Source organism: Scyliorhinus torazame, chromosome 9 (genome assembly GCF_047496885.1).
Source record: "Scyliorhinus torazame isolate Kashiwa2021f chromosome 9, sScyTor2.1, whole genome shotgun sequence".
NCBI lineage: Eukaryota > Metazoa > Chordata > Chondrichthyes > Carcharhiniformes > Scyliorhinidae > Scyliorhinus > Scyliorhinus torazame.
Window position 1 is genome coordinate 34506257 of NC_092715.1, and position 19002 is coordinate 34525258.

Sequence of the window (19002 nt, forward strand, 5' to 3'; positions counted from 1 at the left end):
GCTAATTGAGCTCGTCAGGGGGATGACTGCCAATGTGCTGGCACAGTGGAGCCAAAATCTGATTAGTCACAGACCATCTGCTGTACTTGTGTTTGCAATCAATGAATCTTTAGACTGAGGAAAAACCCTCTTCATAATCTCTATATCAACATTAGTAGGAATAGTTTGGGAAAGTAGAATTCTATTGTATGGTAACTGAATATGTGGTTATTTATAACGCTAACTGTTTAGGCAGAAGAGATAATTTCATTGAAATGCATGCAAAAGGTTAACCTGATATAGCATGAGGGGATAGTTCAGTGGCAGATACAACAAAGATTATTCTGGCAAGTTATAAAGGTTATAATTCTCATGTTAAAGCAATTTCTCTGAAATGATTGGGCTGGTCTAATTTTTTTTTTTTACCAGTTGTAAAACTTTTGTTGTCACGTATATACTGTTGGTAGTTAGGACACACTGATTATATCTAAGATTAATATTGCTCACTTTTAAACACACTACAGAAAAATCGGAGAACTTGCTCTTGTTTTACAGAAGAATTTTTCCAGAACTTTGCCTCAGTTTTGACTGCAAACATTAAACTGACTTCAATCTGCTGTACTGCACTTTACAGAGCTATTCTTCAATTTCTAGCAACAAAGTTTAAAGTTTGCACATGGGCAGAGCTATGAGTGACAGAATAGAATGGCACTTACCCTTGCCAGAGGACATCATCGTTAGCCAAGTCCTGCCAGACACAAGAGGCCAAACAAAGGTCAGTCGCATTCAGGTATGAGAGAATGGTTAAGCTAAGCTCTGGGGGCAATAGTTCCAAGTCTGGAAATCCGTGCTCTTCCTTCGACCTTCCGACTCTTAGAACATGATAGATGTCAATCCCAACCTGGGCATGCCTGCGACTTGCAGCAGCGAGTCTCCTGTCATGTTCTCCAAGGTAATAGCCTTCCTCACTGTATCTTCGGTGTTGCAACTGCTGATTCCTTACAACTCTCCACAGCCCCTGACCCATCTGCAAATGTAAAACACAAATAGTTAAAAGTAAAGTAAGTAAAGTCACCACAGTCCCAGATGACCATTGACTGCTTTCCCTCCTTTGAGGGGGAGAGCTGACTGGTGATCATTTAACCTGAAGATCACCACGCCTTTGGCAAGGGGCAAGGTTGAGAAGGTGGGCCTTCATTAATAACCTCAACTGGTGTAGGAATTGAACCTGCACTGTTGACAAACCAACTGTCCAATCAACAGAGCTAAATGCAAATAGGGCATTGATGAAAACAATTAGTCAATGAACAAGATACTGTCTCAGCTATATTCTAGGTTGCAGGGAGGTGCGCGGTGCTCAATTAAGTGATTGAATCGAGGCTTATTTGTTATATACTGTTCGTTCTAGAGTACAGTATATGCTTGTTAAACACCTGGTGTAACATCAAATCTACAGACTCAGGATCAGTTAGAACGGGATGCTGGCTGTCAGCTGTTTATAAAAGATGTCTGCACTTTAAAAGTTATCACATACTGATTAAAGAAATGCATGTTGCGATCAGGTGTTGCATTCCATTGCACCTATTTCAGTGTTTTTCAAACCTTTTGCCCGAGGACCCATTTTTACCAACCGGCCAACCTTCGGGACCCAACCCGGTCGACCTTCGCAACCCACGCCGGCCGACCTACGTGACCCACCATTTTCTCTTACCTGGTTTGTTGCTGACAAAAATGGAGGAAACGGTTTGGGGTCCCTTTGGCCCCCCAAACTTGAAAAAAAAAGGCTGCGAACATATAATGCACTGCGCATGCGTGCCCGATCATCGGTGCGCGCATGCGCATAGTTTTGCGCATGCGCAACGATGATTGGGAACGCATGCGCAGCGCGGCCCAAGTTTTTAAAATCCGTTCCAAGCTGGCTACTGCGGCTGTTGCGCGCGGATTTGAGCGATCGGGAGCGCTGCGACGAATGGCTCCGTCACCCTCCCGACACTTGCCCGCGACCCGCCCCCGAGATTGACAATGCCTGACCTATTTGGGACTTCAGTTACAAAACGTAACTCCCTAGCAGGGGTAATTGAAGCGAATAAACTGAAATGAGAGCTCTCCCCAACAGCTTGGTTAAATACACCTTGTAGTGCAATACTAACTACTACCTCAAAAACTAGAAAATCGTTGGTTTGACTCCAAATTGGTGTTGAGTTGTGTGAACGTCAGCAAGATGTGCTGCTTTTTAGTTATCAAGTCATGTCTGCTGGATAATGATCGATGTTTGGTGGGGACATGGTCAGCTGCCAACATTCAGTGTCTAAAGAAACGCAGACTTATATTTACATAGTGTTCCATGGCTTCAGGATGCCCAAAGTCACTTTACAGCCAATTAAGTACTTTTTGAAGTTTGTAGTCAGTGTCACAACTAATTTGTGTACAACCATCTCCAAGAAACCGTTATCACATCGATCAAGTAGTATTTTTGTGATATTGGATGTTCTTCTTTGGAATGGTGTCATGGCATCTTTCATGTCCATCCAAAATCATAGAATTTACAGTGCAGAAGGAGGCCATTCAGCCCATCGAGTCTACACTGGCCCCTGAAAGAGCATCCTACCTAGGCCCACACTTGCATCCTACCCCGTAACCCAGCAACCCCATCTAACGTTTGGACACTACGGGGCAATTTAACGTGACCAATCCACCTAACCTGAACATCTTTGGACTATGGGAGGAAACCAGAGCACCCAGAGGAAACCCATGCAGACACGGGGAGAACGTGCAGACTCTGCACAGTCACCCAAGCCAGGAATTGAACCCAGGACATGGGTGCGGTGAAGCAACAGTGCTAACCACTGTGCTGCCTGGCCATCCTTGGCAAAAGCCCCAAGAAGTTTAATATCTCATCCAGAAGATGTCAAAGAAATTCCATCATTCAGATGTTCTAACTTATAATAATAATGTTTATTTGTGTCACAAGTAGGCTTACATTAACAATGCAATGAAGTTACTGTGAAAATCCCCTTAACCTGTGTTCTTACACTATAGAGTGTAGAGGAGTAAACTTAGATTAGTAGATAATGGTTTAGGGTTGGCATAGGGTTTATAAAGAACCTTGGAGATGCACAGGGGCATAGGTTGGCACGAGGGAGCATAGGAATGGGCTGAGGGCATGAGGAGGCATGGGGAGTATTTGAGGGGTAAAGCCGTCAATGTTTCAAAAAAAACTTTGATACAGCGAGGCGGACCATCCACCCAGCCCATCTCCGCACACAGCATCCTCTGCACTTGTTCCACAGTCGCCCGGCCTGACTCCTAGAAAACCCTGCCACCCTGGAACAAAAATCTGATCTTCCAGGCCACTCCTGTGTCAGGTTTGTGGAGCTGGAAAAAGTTCTGACTCTGCACTCCTGGCCCAGGATTGAAAGTACAAGCCTCTTATCTCCTTTATGATATGGAGACTGGAGCTAAGCACAGTAGCCCAAGTATGGTCTAAGTAAGATTTTGTGTGGGTTTAACTATGGTTCTGAGAGGATTAAACTGAAAATACTTCATAATGAAGATTCCCTCCTTTCTGCACGTGTTAATAAAAAGGCAATGATCTTGGTTATATGAGTTTTTATGTTGGTAATGGCAATTTGTCATTCATTCCCAGTGCCATAAGGTTCAATGTCCACTTCTTTCTAGGCAAAGGCAAGTGCAGGATTAATCATTTACACTTGCCTGGTTCAGCCAAAAATATTAAATAAGGAATCAGTTAATGGACTTTCACCGAGCACTCTAGTACATTAGCAGCTTGGGGATTAACAACAAATAACAATGTATGGCAGTCACCATGAGATATTTCTTTTAGCTCTATGTGAAATACCAAAATTTATTAACCAGCAGCTCTCAGCTACTGAACCATTGCTGACTGCTTGTAGCTTAGTAACATACAACACATCACAGAGAATAGCTTAACAAATCATTTCTGCACTCTATAAATTAGCACTCTTCCCAAACAAAACACACTGTGTTACCAAACACGAACATTTTCATAAACACAAAGGGGTGCATTACATGTCAAACATTGGAAAGGCCCTCTGCACTCATCCCATGCATCATTTCAGAGGCCTAGACTCCTGAAAGTGAGAGCATTCAGCAATGTTTACAAAATAAGCTATACAGGTTCATGATAATGGTGGGCTAGAAGCCATAAAAAGGTACAGGACTATATACATTTTAAGCTGGGAGACAGACGAGTAGCTATCCAGCAAGAACAGTCTTGCAGTCTATGCAGTTTTGGGGCAACTGCAGAGTATCTAAAAGATTACAAGGAAACTTCAAACTGACATCATCTATAAATGCTGATAAAGTACAATAACCAAGGCAGGTTATATACATTGCCATCTTTATCCAGTAGACACATATGGAATAACAGATGCATGATGGACAGGAAAAAGTTTAGGTACAGAACGAGTTTGCAATCAACTGCAGAGCATGCACATGGTGGGGAGGTGTACAAGTCTACACTGTACAAGTAATTGGTTTATCGTTTTGTTACACACGGAACCAGGACAGGAGTCTCAGGATAAGATTATTATCCTTTTAATGTCAAGGGAAAAAGGGCAGCACAGTGGTTAGCATTGCTGCCTCATGGCACCGAGGACCCGGGTTCGATCCCGGCCCCGGGTCATGTCTGTGGAGAGTTTGCACATTCTCCCCATGTCTGCATGGGTCACATCCCCACAACCCAAAGATGTGCAGGGTAGGTGGATTGGCAATTGCCACTTAATTAAAAAATGAAAAGGGAAAATATCTACTTTGTATGAAGGGTCACGGTGGCACCATTGAAGAAGGAAAAGGTACTGGAAATCACTCTTACTTGAAGCTGTAACAACTATGGTTATTACTGTAAACCTTACGCTAACATACTGCACTCTGAAGTGTCATAACCTCGATTCCAAGTGTCATAACCTCGATTCCAAGAACACAAATTAGTTTGCATCTTGCTTTGCCCCCGTTTTTCGATTCTCTCCATTGATTCCCTTCTCTCTTTGGGTAGACTTAGAACTGGAGGGGGGGGGGGGGGGTGCGGGCAGCATCTGATATCTTGCACTTGTACTTTTTAATTTGCCCTTCAGTATGTCAGCAACTCAGGAAAGATTTCACTTCTTGTTGATCCCTAGTTGTGAGATGGTTCTGCTTGAAGGAATTTTGTTTCTGCTACAACAAAATGGTTTGTTTAGATCATTTCACACAGCTTTATGCAAGTAAACCACCTAAGGTGGGTTTTAAGTCACATGTAGGCGAGACCACTTAGGGATGCCAGGGTCCTTTGCCGGAAGGAAGCTGCGTTTTTATCACAACCCAGGAAGCTTCGCAAGGTTATTTTCCTGGTGTTACCAGATTGAAGAACTCGATTTACACAAATTATCATGCTGAGATTTATATCCATGTTCAGTACCACAAGTACTACCTAACTGCGCCTAAAATGAGAGACTTGGAAAGTTGTTTGATCATAAGATTTATCACTGCTTAATATAATCCTACCCTCACCAGATGTTCTCAATGGTCACTTGAATCAGAAGTTTAAAACTCCTAGCAAATAGAGCCCCCTTCCAGCACTGGGGTCACAAGTCAGGAAGAATAAAGGGTGACTTGCATTTATATAGCACCTGTCACACTATCAGGATGTCCCAAAGCACTTTTGAGCAAATCAGATACTTTTGAAGTATAATTGTTGTTATGCTGGAAATACAGCAGCCAATTTGCCCACAGCAAGCTCACACAAACATGCACATGATAATGATTAGAGCATCCAATTTTAGTGATGTATGTTGAGGGATAAATATTGACCACCCCACCAGGGAAAGCTGTACTGCTCTTCCATCAAAATAGCGGTATGGAATCTTTTATGCTGACCTGAGGAGGAGAGCAGGTCACATCATCCTAAAGACTGCACCTCTGGACAGTGCAGCACTCTATTGGTACTGCACTGGACTTGGTGCTCAGGTCTTTGGAGTGGGGTCTAGTCATATAATCTTCTGATGCAAAAAGTGAGATTGTTACCACTGAGCCATAGATTGGATTGGATTTGTTTTATTGTCACCTGTACAGAGTTACAGTATTGTTCTGCGTACAGTCCAGACAGATCATTCCATACATGAAAAAAAACATAGGACATACATAAATGCTTAATGTAAATACATAGGCACAGGCAACGGGTGAGCATACGGGGTGCAGTACTACTCAGTAGAGAAGATGTGTGAAGAGATCAGTTCAGTCCACAATCATTCAGGAGTCTGGTAACAGTGGGGAAGAAGTTGGAAGAGTGAATAACCCGGTTGGGAGGGGCCTTTGATTACGCTGCCCGCTTTCCAAAACAGCAGAAGGTGCAGACAGTCAATGGTTGGGAGGCGGTTTCACGTGGGCTGCGTTCACGACTCTGTAGTTTCTTACGGTCTTGGACCGAGCAGTTGCCATACTAGGCTGTGATGCAGCCAGATAGGATGCTTTCTATGGTGCATCTACAAAAATTGGTAAGAGTCAATGTGGACATGCCAAATTCCCTTAGTTTTCAGAGGAAGTATAGGTGCTGTTGTGCTTTCTTGGTTGTAGCATCGACATGGGTGGATCAGGACAGATTGTTGATGTGCACACCGAGGAATTTGAAGCTGTCAACCATCTCTACCTCTGCACCACTGGTGCAGACAGGGGTGTGCATGATACTTCGCTTCCTGAAGTCAATGGCCAGCTCTTTAGTTTTGTTGACATTGAGGGAGAGATTGTTGTCGTTACACCATTGCACTAGGTTATCTATCTCCCTCCTGTACTCTGACTCATCGTTGTTCGAGAATCGTCCACTACGGTCATGTCATCAGCAAACTTGTAGATGGAGTTGGAACCAAATTTTGCCCCACAGCCGTGTGTGTACAGGGAGTATAGTAGGGGGCTAAGTACACAGCCTTGCGGGGCACCGGTATTGAGGACTATAGTGGAGGAGGCGTTGTTGTTTATCCTTACTGATTGTGATCTATGGGTCAGAAAGTAGAGGATCCAGTTGCAGAGGGAGGAGCCAAGTCCTAGATTTTGGACCTTTGATATGAGCTTGGCTGGGATTATGGTGTTGAAGACAGAATTGTAGTCAATGAATAGGAGTCTGACGTATGAGGGGCTGTTTAGCACAGGGCTAAATCGCTGGCTTTGAAAGCAGACCAAGGCAGGCCAGCAGCACGGTTCAATTCCCGTAACAGCCTCCCCGAACAGGTGCCGGAATGTGGCGACTAGGCGCTTTTCACAGTAACTTCATTTGAAGCCTACTTGTGACAATAAGTGATTTCCATTTTTTCATTTCATATGAGTCCTTGGTGTCGAGATGCACCAGGGATGAGTGTAAGGCCAGGGAGATGGCAAATTGCAGTGGATTAGGCATTCTGGGAGTATGGAGTTGGTGTGCCTCATGACCAACCCCCCGAAGCACTTTATAATGATTGATGTCAAAGTCACTGGTCGATAGTCGTTGAAGCATGTTGCCTGGTTCTTGTTTGGCACCAGTATGATGGTGGTCTTCTTGAAGCGGATGAGGACCTCGGAATGGAATAGGGAGAGGTTGAAGGTGTCCAAAAACACATCCGCCAGCTGGTCCATGCAGGAGTTTGACGGAGATTGTTGTGTTGAAGGCGGAGCTGTAGTCAATGAATAGGAGGCTGAAGTAGGAGATGATGCTGACCAGGGGGAGAGATGGTGGGTTTTTCTAATTTGTAAGACTGTGTTTGGAAGTCACAGTCCAGTCATTGAATAAAATTAAAATTAGTATTCTTTTTTAGAAAAGTTGGTAATTTGTTACACTTGGGCTTCAAATAGATGTCTGCAAAATGTGAGTTTTCTGCAGGTGACCTTAAGCAGCCACATCATGTATCTTTACAGTGCAAAAGGAGGCTATTTGGCCTACCAAGGCTACATTGGCTCTTTGAAAGCATTCTACCTACTGCCATTCCCCTATCTTATCCCCATAACCTTGTACATTCTCTGTTTCCATATAGCAATCCCTTTCGAATACCTTGATCAAACCTGCTTCCACCACTACCACCTTCTCCAGAAGCTTGTTGCAGACGCCAATCACCCAGAGTGAAAACATATTTTCATGGTGTCACTTACTCCTTTTGCCAATTATTTTGGATCTGTGCCCTGTCGACTGGGAACAGTTTCTCACTGTTCATACCCTTCAGGATCTTGAATATGTCTATCAAGTCTCTTCTCTGCTTTAAGGGTCCTCCTTCCTGTTTATTCCCTTATTTCCCTTTCTTTTATTTTGGATGATTAATGGACATAGAAAACTTGCTTGGCAGACAGGAAACAAAGAGTAGGGGTTAACAGGTCTTTTTCAATTGGCAGGCAGTGACAAGTGGGATACCTCAGGGATCGGTGCTCGGACCTCAGCTAATTACAATATATATCAGTGATTTAGACGTGTGATTAAAATGTAATATCTCCAAATTTGCAGGTGACACCAAGTTGGGAGCGGGTGAACTGTGAGGAGGATGCAGAGATCCTTCAGTGTGATTTGGATACATTGAGTGAGTGGGCAAATGAATGGCAGATGCAGTATAATTTGGATAAATGTGAGGTTATCCACTTTGGTAGCAAAAATGAGAAGGCAGGCTATTAGCTGAACGGTCATAAATCAGGAGAGGGGAATGTACAACGAGACCTGGGTAAGCATGCAGGTACAGCAGGTGGTAAAGGCAAATTATATGCTTGCCTCTATTGTGAGAGGATTAGAGTACAGGAGCAGGGATGTCTTGCCGCAGTTATACAGGGCATTGGGGAGGCCACACCTGGAATAGTGTTTGCAATTTTGGTCTCCTTACCGGAGATTTACCAGACTGATTCCTGGGGTGACGGAACTTGCATATGAAGAGAGAATGAGTTGGTTAGGATTGCATTCGCTGGAGTTCAAAGAATGGGTGGGGGGTGGGGTGGGGGGGGGGAAGAGAGAGAGGAGAATCTCACAGAAACCTATAAAATCCTAACAGGACTAGACAGTGTAGATGCAAGAAGGATATTCCCGATGGTGGGGATGATGCTGCCCAGAACCAGGAGTCATAGTTTGAGGAGATGGGGTAGACCATTTAGGACAGAGATGAGGAAATATTTCTTCACCCAGAGTGTTGAACCTGTGGAATTCGTTACCACAGGATGTAGTGGAGGCAAAAACATTGTATGTTTTCAAGAAGCAGTTAGGTACATCACTTGTGGCAAAGGGGATCAAAGGATAGGGGGGAAAGCGGGATTAGGCTACTGAGTTGGATGATCAGCCATAGATAGGATGATCAGCCATAAGCATAATGAATGGCGGAGCGGGCTCGAAATGTCAAATGGCCTCCTCCTGCTCCTATTTTCTATGTTCCTATAAATCAAGCAGCAGAGAATGAGGAATTAAGAAGTTACAGGCGATAACACTGCTGGTCTAAACAGGAGCTTCAGACTTTTGGCACCAGAGAGAGCGATAGGGTGGGACTTGGGTGTGATTGATTGGTAGGGGGATGATTTGGCTTAAGAGGTTGTACTCTGTGCCTGGTAGCAGGTGATGATTGGATCCTGTCTGAGTGGAATGATTTTCAGAGTCCCAAGTTTGACTCCTGGAAGCACATGGACAAGGATTCTCTCTCTCCCCATGTTTGAACCTGAATGAATCTGCAGGGAAACAAAGACAAAAACCTGCTCTCTCGCTCTCTCTGGAAAGGCTGTGGGTGCTGTATTTGTGAAACTCCAGAGACCTGAAGGGATCTACAGTAAAGCCTCAAACTGAAAGCAAAGTTTGAAGAGGAGTAAGGTGCTGGAAACTACCATCTGAAACAGACTCTTTTTTTCCCTTTTACTTATGACTTTTACCCCTTTCTTCTGGTCATAACCCGCAAGGGACTTATGAAATGGCTATGATTAAACTCCGTGAATCTTGCTGAATATGAGCTCCTCTGTTAAAGGGGGCGGGGAACCTTCAACACTTACTTCTATCATTTCTCCCTTTTGGCTCTTGTGATTACTACAAGAAAACCTACTGCCATGTAAAGTGATGGCAACTAAATATTTCTGTTTTTAGTTAAACTGCCTCAGGGCAAAGCACTTAATTTATTTCAATTAATATGGAGACAGTACAGATTAACAGGGTAAAAATGGAGACATACATTTTTCATGCTCACCTGGCGGGGATGGGAGTGGTTTCTGAACCAATTTTGAATGTGTCAACAGTTGTGATGCAGCAGAGGAAAAGGTATGAGCAGTAGGTCAGGAAGATCGAAAGTTTAAACCCAGGCTATTCTATTGGGAGGGTGGGGAGAGCTACAGATGACCTTGTATCATATCAAGCTGGGTAAATGAAGCAGACTGGGGTCCTATCCCAATCACTGTCATTGGCCCTAGTTGATGGTAAAAACCTTGTGAAGATCAGGCGAGGGAACAGGATTGGACCAGCTTTGATGCCTTCCTAGGTCAAAGGAGTTGATGCTCATTGTCTAGGTTCCCTGAAGACTAGTTACTACGGTCAGGGATTGTATGAGTGTCATAGAAAAACAATGGAAACAACTGGAGACTGAGAAGGGCAAAAACCAATTAGAATTAAACAGTTAAGACATATCAATTTGTTTCACCCTCCCTCTGTTCATCCTTATCCGTCAGCAGATGTCATACATATTCTGTAAGACTTGTAGACTTATTGCATAAACAAACTGAAATGTTCTTTGTTCTGAGGTCATGGATGCTTGATATAACAACCAGATGTATATTCTCCAGCAAGCAGTAAAAGGTGCCATTAATGAACTTACCCCAATGTTGAGAATATTATAGTATTGATTTGCAAAGCTAGTTAAAAAGGCATGCAAAAGCAGCTAGAGAGCAGATTGAGGAAAGTTGGAAAGAGAGTAAGATAGCACAAGGGAAATCCTGCTGCAACTCCACCAGGCACTGCAGCACAGAAAGATTTAAAATGTGACTGAAATATAGTTAACGTAACCCAGGCTCAGCAAGAAAATACTGGTGTGGTCAACAAAGGGGGTGGTTTGGGAAAGTTGCTGTGGTATTTCAGCACGGTCTTCAAAGGCTCCCGGTGGAACAAAACAGGAAACTGGTAGAACAATCAGAATCTTGGGAGGGCCCCTGCGGAATTTAAGGTTAATATGTTTGAAGTGGTGTCAGTGGAGGAACTAGGGGTAAAGAAAAGGCTAAAGGGTCCGTGCACATTTTCCCCCCCAAAAATTCCTCAATAAAATATTGACTGCATTGGTGAACAAGACATCATTTTTTGAGCTTGGAAGAATATTTTCCAGCAAACACAAAACCTTTTCACCTCAGCAGGTGACAAAGAATAGGATAGATAATCCAATGAACAAGCCAAATGAGGGCAGGGCACCGCCAGTCTGCCTTAATGCTAGCTATTTAGAGAAACACTGCACCGTGGATAAAAAAGCACCTGCTAAATGGTGGAAGTATCAGACAAAATCAGGAAATGCTGCAAACATTAAGCACCGTCTTGGAAGAGAGAACCTGATGGGTTCATGGTCTGGATTGGACTTTTGTTCAAACGACATAAACGGTAACTCATAATTTCTCCACGCAGGTGCTGACTAGCCTGCTGAGTATTTAAAGCATTTATGTTTCCCTGCATCAGCGGTTTCTTAATGAGGCTTCTCTAAGTGGGAAAGGCCAGTGTTGCCTTTGGCAAGGTACGAAAAACTATCTGGGAGCCAAGAGGGATTAGTCTCTGAACAAAACAAAAGGCACGCAGAGCAGTTGGCCTTCCCACCTTTTGCATACTCCTGAGAAATAGATAGTTTGCTGCACACAAACAAATTACATCACTTTTGAACAACCTGCTCAAGATCTGATGGCAAGACAAGGCTCCTCATCTCACTGACTGACATCTCTCCCTCACTGGGCTTGTAACCCAGAGGCCCAAGTTAATGCTCTGGGGACATGGGTTTGAATCCCACCACCGAAATTCAGTTCATAAAAACTGGGCATTCATTTTAAAAAAATAATAATTCAAGGGTTGCGGGCTTCGCTGGCTAGGCCAACATTTATTGCCCATTCCCATTTGCCCTCGAGAAGGTGGTGGTGAGCTATCTTCTTGAACTGCTGCAGTCCATGTGATGTCGGTAATCCACAGTGCTGATAGAGAGGGTGTTTCAGGGTTTTGACCCAGCGACACTGAAGGAACAGTGACATATTTCCAAGTCAGGATTGAGTGACTTACAGGGGAACATCCAGGTGGTGGTGTTCCCATGCATCTGCTGCCCTCTCCCTCGTCCTGTCACATCCAGTCGCGAATAGTGGTGGAGAACTGAACAACTCACTGGAGGAGGTTTCACAAACATCCCAATCGTCAATGGTGGAGGGTCCAGCGCATCAGCGCAACAATCTTCAGCCAGAATTGCCGAGTGGATGATCCCTCTTGGCTTCCTCTGGTTGTTCCCAGCATCACAAATGTCAATCTTTAGCCAAATTGATTCACTCCACAGGATATCAAAAAGGAGCTGAAGTGCACGGAATGCAGCAACGGCCACTGATTTTTGACAAAATTCCAGCAACAGTCACTACTATGTTACTTGTGTTCCAGAACTAGCTGTACCCATAGATAAGTTGTTCCAGTAAAGCTACAACATGGGCATCTACAAATCGAATCAAGCCAATTAGTACCCCGGTCTACTCTTGATGATGAGTAAAGAAATGGAAGGGGTCGTTGACAGTGCTATCAAGCAGCACTTACTCACGAATAACCTTCAGCTTGATGCTGAGCTTGGAGTTCTGCCAGGCCACTCAGCTCCTGACCTAATTACAGTGCTGGGTCAAACATGAACAAAAAAGCTGAACTCCAGAGGTGAGGTGAGAGTGAGTGCCCTTCATATCAAGGCAGAAGTTGACCAAATGTGACATCAAGGGATCCTGGCAAAACTGGAGTCGATGGGAATCAGGGGAGAAAACTCTCCACTGTTTGAAGTTATACCTGTCACAAAGGAATATGCTTGTTGTCATTGGGAGGTCATTCATCTCAGGTCCAGGATATCACTGAAGGAGATTCTCAGTCCTGAGTCCAACCACTTTCAACAATGACCTGGGGGGTGGCTAATGTAACTCCGCTATTTAAAAAGCGAGGTCAGACGATAACAGGGAATTATAGAGCAGTAAGCTTAACGTTGGTAGTGGGAAAATACTAGAATCATTATCAAAGATTTTATAGCAGAGCACTTAGTGGCATGATCAGACAGTCAATATGGATTTATAAAGGGGAAATCATATTTGACAAATCTACTGGAATTCTTTGAGGATGTAACTAGTAGAGTTGGCGAGGGGGTGTCAGTGGGTGTGGTACATTTGGACTTTCAGAAGGCTTTTGACAAAGACCTGCATAAGAGGTTAGCTTGTTAAAGTAAAGAGCATGGGATTAGGGGTAGTGTATTGAAATGGATAGATGATTGGCAGACAGGAGCTGGGGAGATAAAATAGCGTGAGAAAGAGAGTCTGAGCAGAATCGGGGAGATAAAATAGCAGCTAGACCGAGAGAGGAGCCAGGCCGATAAAGGAGCTAAAGTAATGAAGCTTGGGAGATAAATGAGAACGAGAAATAGCAAGAGTGAGAGCAGAGTGCTGGCTTGGAGTTAGGGGCTCCTGATGGGACATCAGGATTCAAAAGTGACATAGGGCAAGTGGAAGCAGCGTATGTATTTACTAGTTTCAGCACTTGTAACTTGTAAAGTCGATGTTTTGTAGTCTACAGTTTGCAAGGGCTATATTCTGTAGTAGCGAGGGCCAGGGAAGAAGGGCCCTCGAGTAATTGACATTATTTGTTTTTAAGTATCTTTCAAAAGGTTTAAATTAAAGGGATAAGCCATGGCATGAGAGCTCAAAGCCGTGGTGGCATGGTAGCAGAGTGGTTAGCACTGTTGCCTCACTGCACCAGGGTTCCAAGTTTGATTCCCAGCTTGGGTCACTGTCCATGCGGAGTCTGGACATTCTTCACACGTCTGCGTGGGTTTCCTCCCAGTGCTCCGGTTTCCTCCCACAAGTCCCGAAAGATGTGCTGTTAGGTGAATTGGACACTCAAATGATAAGAGGAAGTTGGATGCGAGCGACTTAAGAAGGGGGAATTGTGGAGACCTATTTGGGCGACTGTTCGAAGAGGCATGTTTCCAGTTGGACAAGACACAGGAAAAATGGGAGGAAGAACTCGAGATAGAAATTGGGTGGGAACTCTGGCGTGAAGCACTGAACAGGGCAAACTCCACCTCCAAATGCGCAAGATAAAGCCTAATGCAGCTCAACGTGATGCACAGAGCACATAACCAGAACCCGAATGAGTAGGTTCTTCTCGGAGGTGTACGACAAATGTGAATGGTGTCAAGGAGGCCCGATCAACCATACCCACATGTTCTGGGTATGCCCCAGGCTTGTCAGGTTCTGGGCAGTCTTCCTTTTGGCAATGTCTAAGATTGTGGGGGTGAGGGCGGAGCCAAATCCAAAAGTGGCAGTTTGTGGCTTTCAGACCAGCCAGAATTCTTCATGGGGAAGTGGGCCGTGCCCTTGTCTTTGCTTCCCTAATCGCCCGAAGAATCCTGCTCGGGTGACGATCAGCAGCACCACCCAAAGCTGCAGACTGGCTGTCCAATCTGTCAGAATTTCTCCAACTGGAGAAAATCAAATATGCCATCCGGGGGGTCGGAAGAGGGCTTCGACAAGACGTGGAGGCCATTCACCAACTTGTTCTTGTTCCAGGACCTGTTTGTAGCCAACAGCCAACAGGGTGGGGGGAGATACTGACTAGCCACAGATAGCAAAGGAAGGGGAAGGGAGTGAGTCAGAGGGGGTAACAACACACAAGACGACCGCGAAGCACAAGAGGCATAGCTACAGAGGGATAGGCCTAAGGGCAAGAGGAGAACCAGGGTGAGTAGCAACAAGTGGAGAAGCACCAGCCAGGACCAACAACAGGCAGGGCAGCAGACGAAGTCCGGTCAAATAAGGCTCAGTCACCGAAGGGAGACGAAGCAGGCAGTTGTAAATATGTATGGCAAACCTCATCTGTTCGTACTTTGGTTGACTATTTAATTTTCTCTCTTGTATAACCAGAGCCACACCCCGATTGCCTTTGTAAAATACTACTCGCGTGTACGACACCTGTAACTCAACGTTAAAACTAAAAGTATGTAATATAAAGTGTGAAAACCAATAAAAATATATTTTTAAAATTATTTAAACGAAGGAACTAAATGTAAATATCTCCAAATTTGCAGATGGGAGGGTGAGCTGTGAGGAAGATGCAGAGATGCTTCAGCATGATTTGGACAAGTTGAGTGAGGGGGAAGATGCATGGAAATTGCAGTATATGTGGATAAATATAAAGTTATTCACTGAGGGAGCAAAAACAGGAAGACAGATTATCTGAATGGCTATAAATTGAGCAAGGGGAATGCACGAGGCCTGGTGTCCTTGTGTACCAGTCACTGAAAGTAAGCATGCAGGTGTAGCAGGTGGTAAATAAGACAATTGGCATGCTGGCCTTCATAGTGAGAGGATTAGAGTACAAGAGCAGGGTGTCTTGCTGCAATTGTACAGGGTCTTGGCGAGACCACACCTGGAATAGTGTGTGCAGTTTTAGTCTCCTCATCTGAGAATGTTCTTGCTATAGAGTGCAGTGAAAGTATTGCTGGGATGGTGGGATTGATGCTAGATGAGAAATTGCGTCGGTATGATTATATTCACTGGGGTTTAGAATGGGGGGGGGGGGGGGATCTCATATGAACCTATAAAAGTCTAACAGAGGGCAGCACGGTGGCGCAGTGCGTTAGCCCTGTTGCCTCATGGTGCCGAGGTCCCAGGTTCAATCCCGGCTCTGGGTCACTGTCCGTGTGGGCTTGCACACACTCCCCATGTTTGCGTGGGTTTCGCCCCCACAACCCAAAGATGTGCAGGCTAGGTGGATTGGCCACGCTAAATTGCCCCTTAATTGGAAAAAATGAATTGGGTACACTAAAATTTATAAAAAGAAAAATAAAACATTGAAAAAAAGTCTAACAGGACTAGACAGGGTAGATAGGAAGGATATTCCCGATGGCAGGGCAGTCCAGAACTACGGGTCACAGTCTCAGGATACAGGGTAAACTGAGATGAGGAGAAATATCTCGGTGAGCCTGTAGAATGTGCTACCACAGAAAGCAGTTGAGGCCAAAACATTGTATGTTTTCAAGGAGTTAGATATAGCTCTTGGGGCTAAAGGGGTCAAAGTATATGGGGGGGGGGGGGCGAAATCGGGAATAGGTTACTGAGTGGGATGATCATATAAAGTGCCAAATGGCCTACAACTGCTTCTATTTTCTCGGTTTCTAAGAGAGAATCTAACTGTCTCCCCTTGACAGTCAATGGCATTGCCATTGCCGAATCCACCACTATAAACATCCTTGGGAGTTACCACTGATGACAAACTGAACTGGATGAGCCATAAAAATACTGTGTCTCCACAAAAGCAGGTTAGAAGCTGGGAATTTTGCAGAAATTTTCTCAGAGCCTGTACACCATGTATATAAAGGTGTGCAGTGGAATATTCTCCACTTGCCTGGATGAGTGCACTAAAGAAGTTCAACATCATCAAGGACAAAGCAGCACATTTGATTGGCGCCCAACCGCCACATTGAACATCCACTTCTTCCATCACTGACACACAGGGTGGCAGCATTGTGTATCCCGACGTGGAAGTGTATCGCCGTTCATCCACTGTCTCTGGGTTGAAATCCTGGAACTGCTTCCCAACAGCACTGTGGGTATACATGGACTATAGCAGATCAAGATGACAATCAGGACTGGACTACAAAAAGGCTGACCATTCAGCAAGCCCACACCCTGTGAAGTAATAAAGAAATGCTTAGCACCCACACATAGCTGAATGGAGCTCCAATGAGATGGGCAGAACTTGCTAGCAGGGTTCCTGATTAAGTGCTTGCCAAGAAAGCTTATCTACAGCGAGCTCATTGAAGGAAAATGTTCACATAGATGCCACAAAAACTTTTTTAATTTTGAGTAAGTAATAATTTTTCCCCAATTAAGGGGCAATTTAGCATGGCCAATCCACCTACCCTGCACATCTTTGGGTTGTGGGGATGAGACACGTGCAGACACGGGGAGAATGTGCAAACTCCACACAGACAGTGAGCCGGAGCCGGGATCGAACCAGAGTCCTCAGTGACGTGAGGCAGCAGCGCTAACCATTGCGCCACTGTGCCACCCAAGGTGTCACAAAAACTTCAGGGCTCCCTGAACATCGCTCCAGAGAAATTCCAAAAGGGAAAAATAGTAACACTTAGAAATGCTTGATGTTGATTCGAACTGGAATTCCATTTTAAGGTATACAAAACCAGCACAAGTCGTTTTGACGTTTTACTGGTTTCTCCTATAGCATCGTTCTATATATGGTTAAGTTTCATTAACAAAGGCACCATTTTCAGAGTTGCTAGGGCCAACAGGAACAGAACAGAGTTGCTAGGGCCAACAGGAAATATGAGCTTCAAAATTCCAGAGCCACAAGTACGTCTGCTGCACTAACAATACGTGCGAGTCTGTCGAACGCACAATGAATCGTATCCTACTCAAATTGGATGATTGGCTATCTTAGAGCACATCACACCTGAAACTTAACTCAATGAATTCTAGTTAATGACATGGTCATCTTCGCCTGCAAAGAACGAACCATGACAAAACATAAGGAAATCTGGGTCATATCCCGCCCACTTGCCCCAACCGGTAGGAAGCTGGATGATGGCAGTTAAATAAAGCTTGGGAAATAAAATACCTAGACCCCAGTTCTGCTGCAGTGGGTGAGCTTTCAATAGACATCAAAACTCACCCACTCTTAAGTACCCCCAGTTAAAAACCGACCATCTCTCCACCCAAATCTTTTTCTGTGCTGCTATAACAATGTCTCAGAGGTATCAGGAAAATTGTCCTGCATACAAAGAAGTAAAAAGAACAATGCAAGTTGGCCATTTCATTATTGCCTCTTCATGAATCAAAAATATGACCAACTCCAGCTATTAAATAAGCAATTTTTCCCAATGAGACAAAAAAATTATATTGTACAGTACATCTGGAAAGGGCACTAGTTTCTCAACATTAAAAGCTCCTGTGCCTTATTTCTTTGAAATGTTATGACCGTATGTTGGTTTTAAACCTTTAAGATTAATTAAAGTTGCTGATTGTTTTGTTGTTCCTCTGTGGACTCTTTTGTGCTGGTTCAGTTGATTCCATTTGGAGTATATTGCGTTATACCCATACATGGAAATAAATCATGTAGCCTGAACAATGTAGTGATGGTATAAAGTGTTCAGACTCACAGATTAAACTTCACATTGCACTGTGTTTAAAGAGCTCATTAATGTGTTTCTGTACAACACTGGAGATACTTGCTTCAAAGTACTACCAGAAGACTGGAGGGTAGCAAATGTTGTGCCCTTATTTAAGAAGGGCTGCAAAGAAAAACTTGGGAATTGTAGACCAGTAAGCCTAACATCTGTGGTGGGTAAGTTACTAGAGAGGATTCGTAAGGATAAGATATACAGGCATTTGGGAAGACAGGGTTTGATTGTCAGTACGGCTTCGTGCATGGGAGATCATGCTTTACACATTTGTTAGAGTTCTTTGATGAAGTAACCAGGAAGGTTGATGTGGGCCGGGCAGTAGACATAGTCTATTTGGACTTCAGTAAAGCCTTTCATAAAGTTCCACATGGTAGGCTGCTCTGGAAGATTAGATCACATGGAATCCAGGGAAATCTAGCAAAGTGGTTATACAATTGGCTTAATGGGAGGAAGCAGAGGGTAATGGTGGAAGGATGATTGTCGGACTGGAGGCCTGTGACTAGTGGTGTGCCATTGCTGTTTGTTATGTATATCAATGATTTGGATGAGGATGTACAAGGCGTGATCAATAAGTTTGCAGATGACACTAAAATAAGTGGTATTATAGACAGTGAAGAAGGTTATCGAAAATTGCAGCAGGATCTTGATCAGC

At 44.2% G+C, this 19002-nt stretch overlaps 1 protein-coding gene across 3 annotated transcripts in view; it reads right to left on the reverse strand.

Moving 5' to 3' along the window:
* Window positions 1-19002, reverse strand: part of fbxo8 (F-box protein 8) — an 83346-nt gene that overhangs the window by 32035 nt on the left and 32309 nt on the right. For all 3 annotated transcript variants that reach the window (XM_072515775.1, XM_072515774.1, XM_072515773.1), the window contains one exon: window positions 696-1006. In XM_072515775.1, coding sequence (XP_072371876.1) covers window positions 696-1006 — 311 coding nt within the window. The remainder of the gene's footprint in view (window positions 1-695; window positions 1007-19002) is intronic.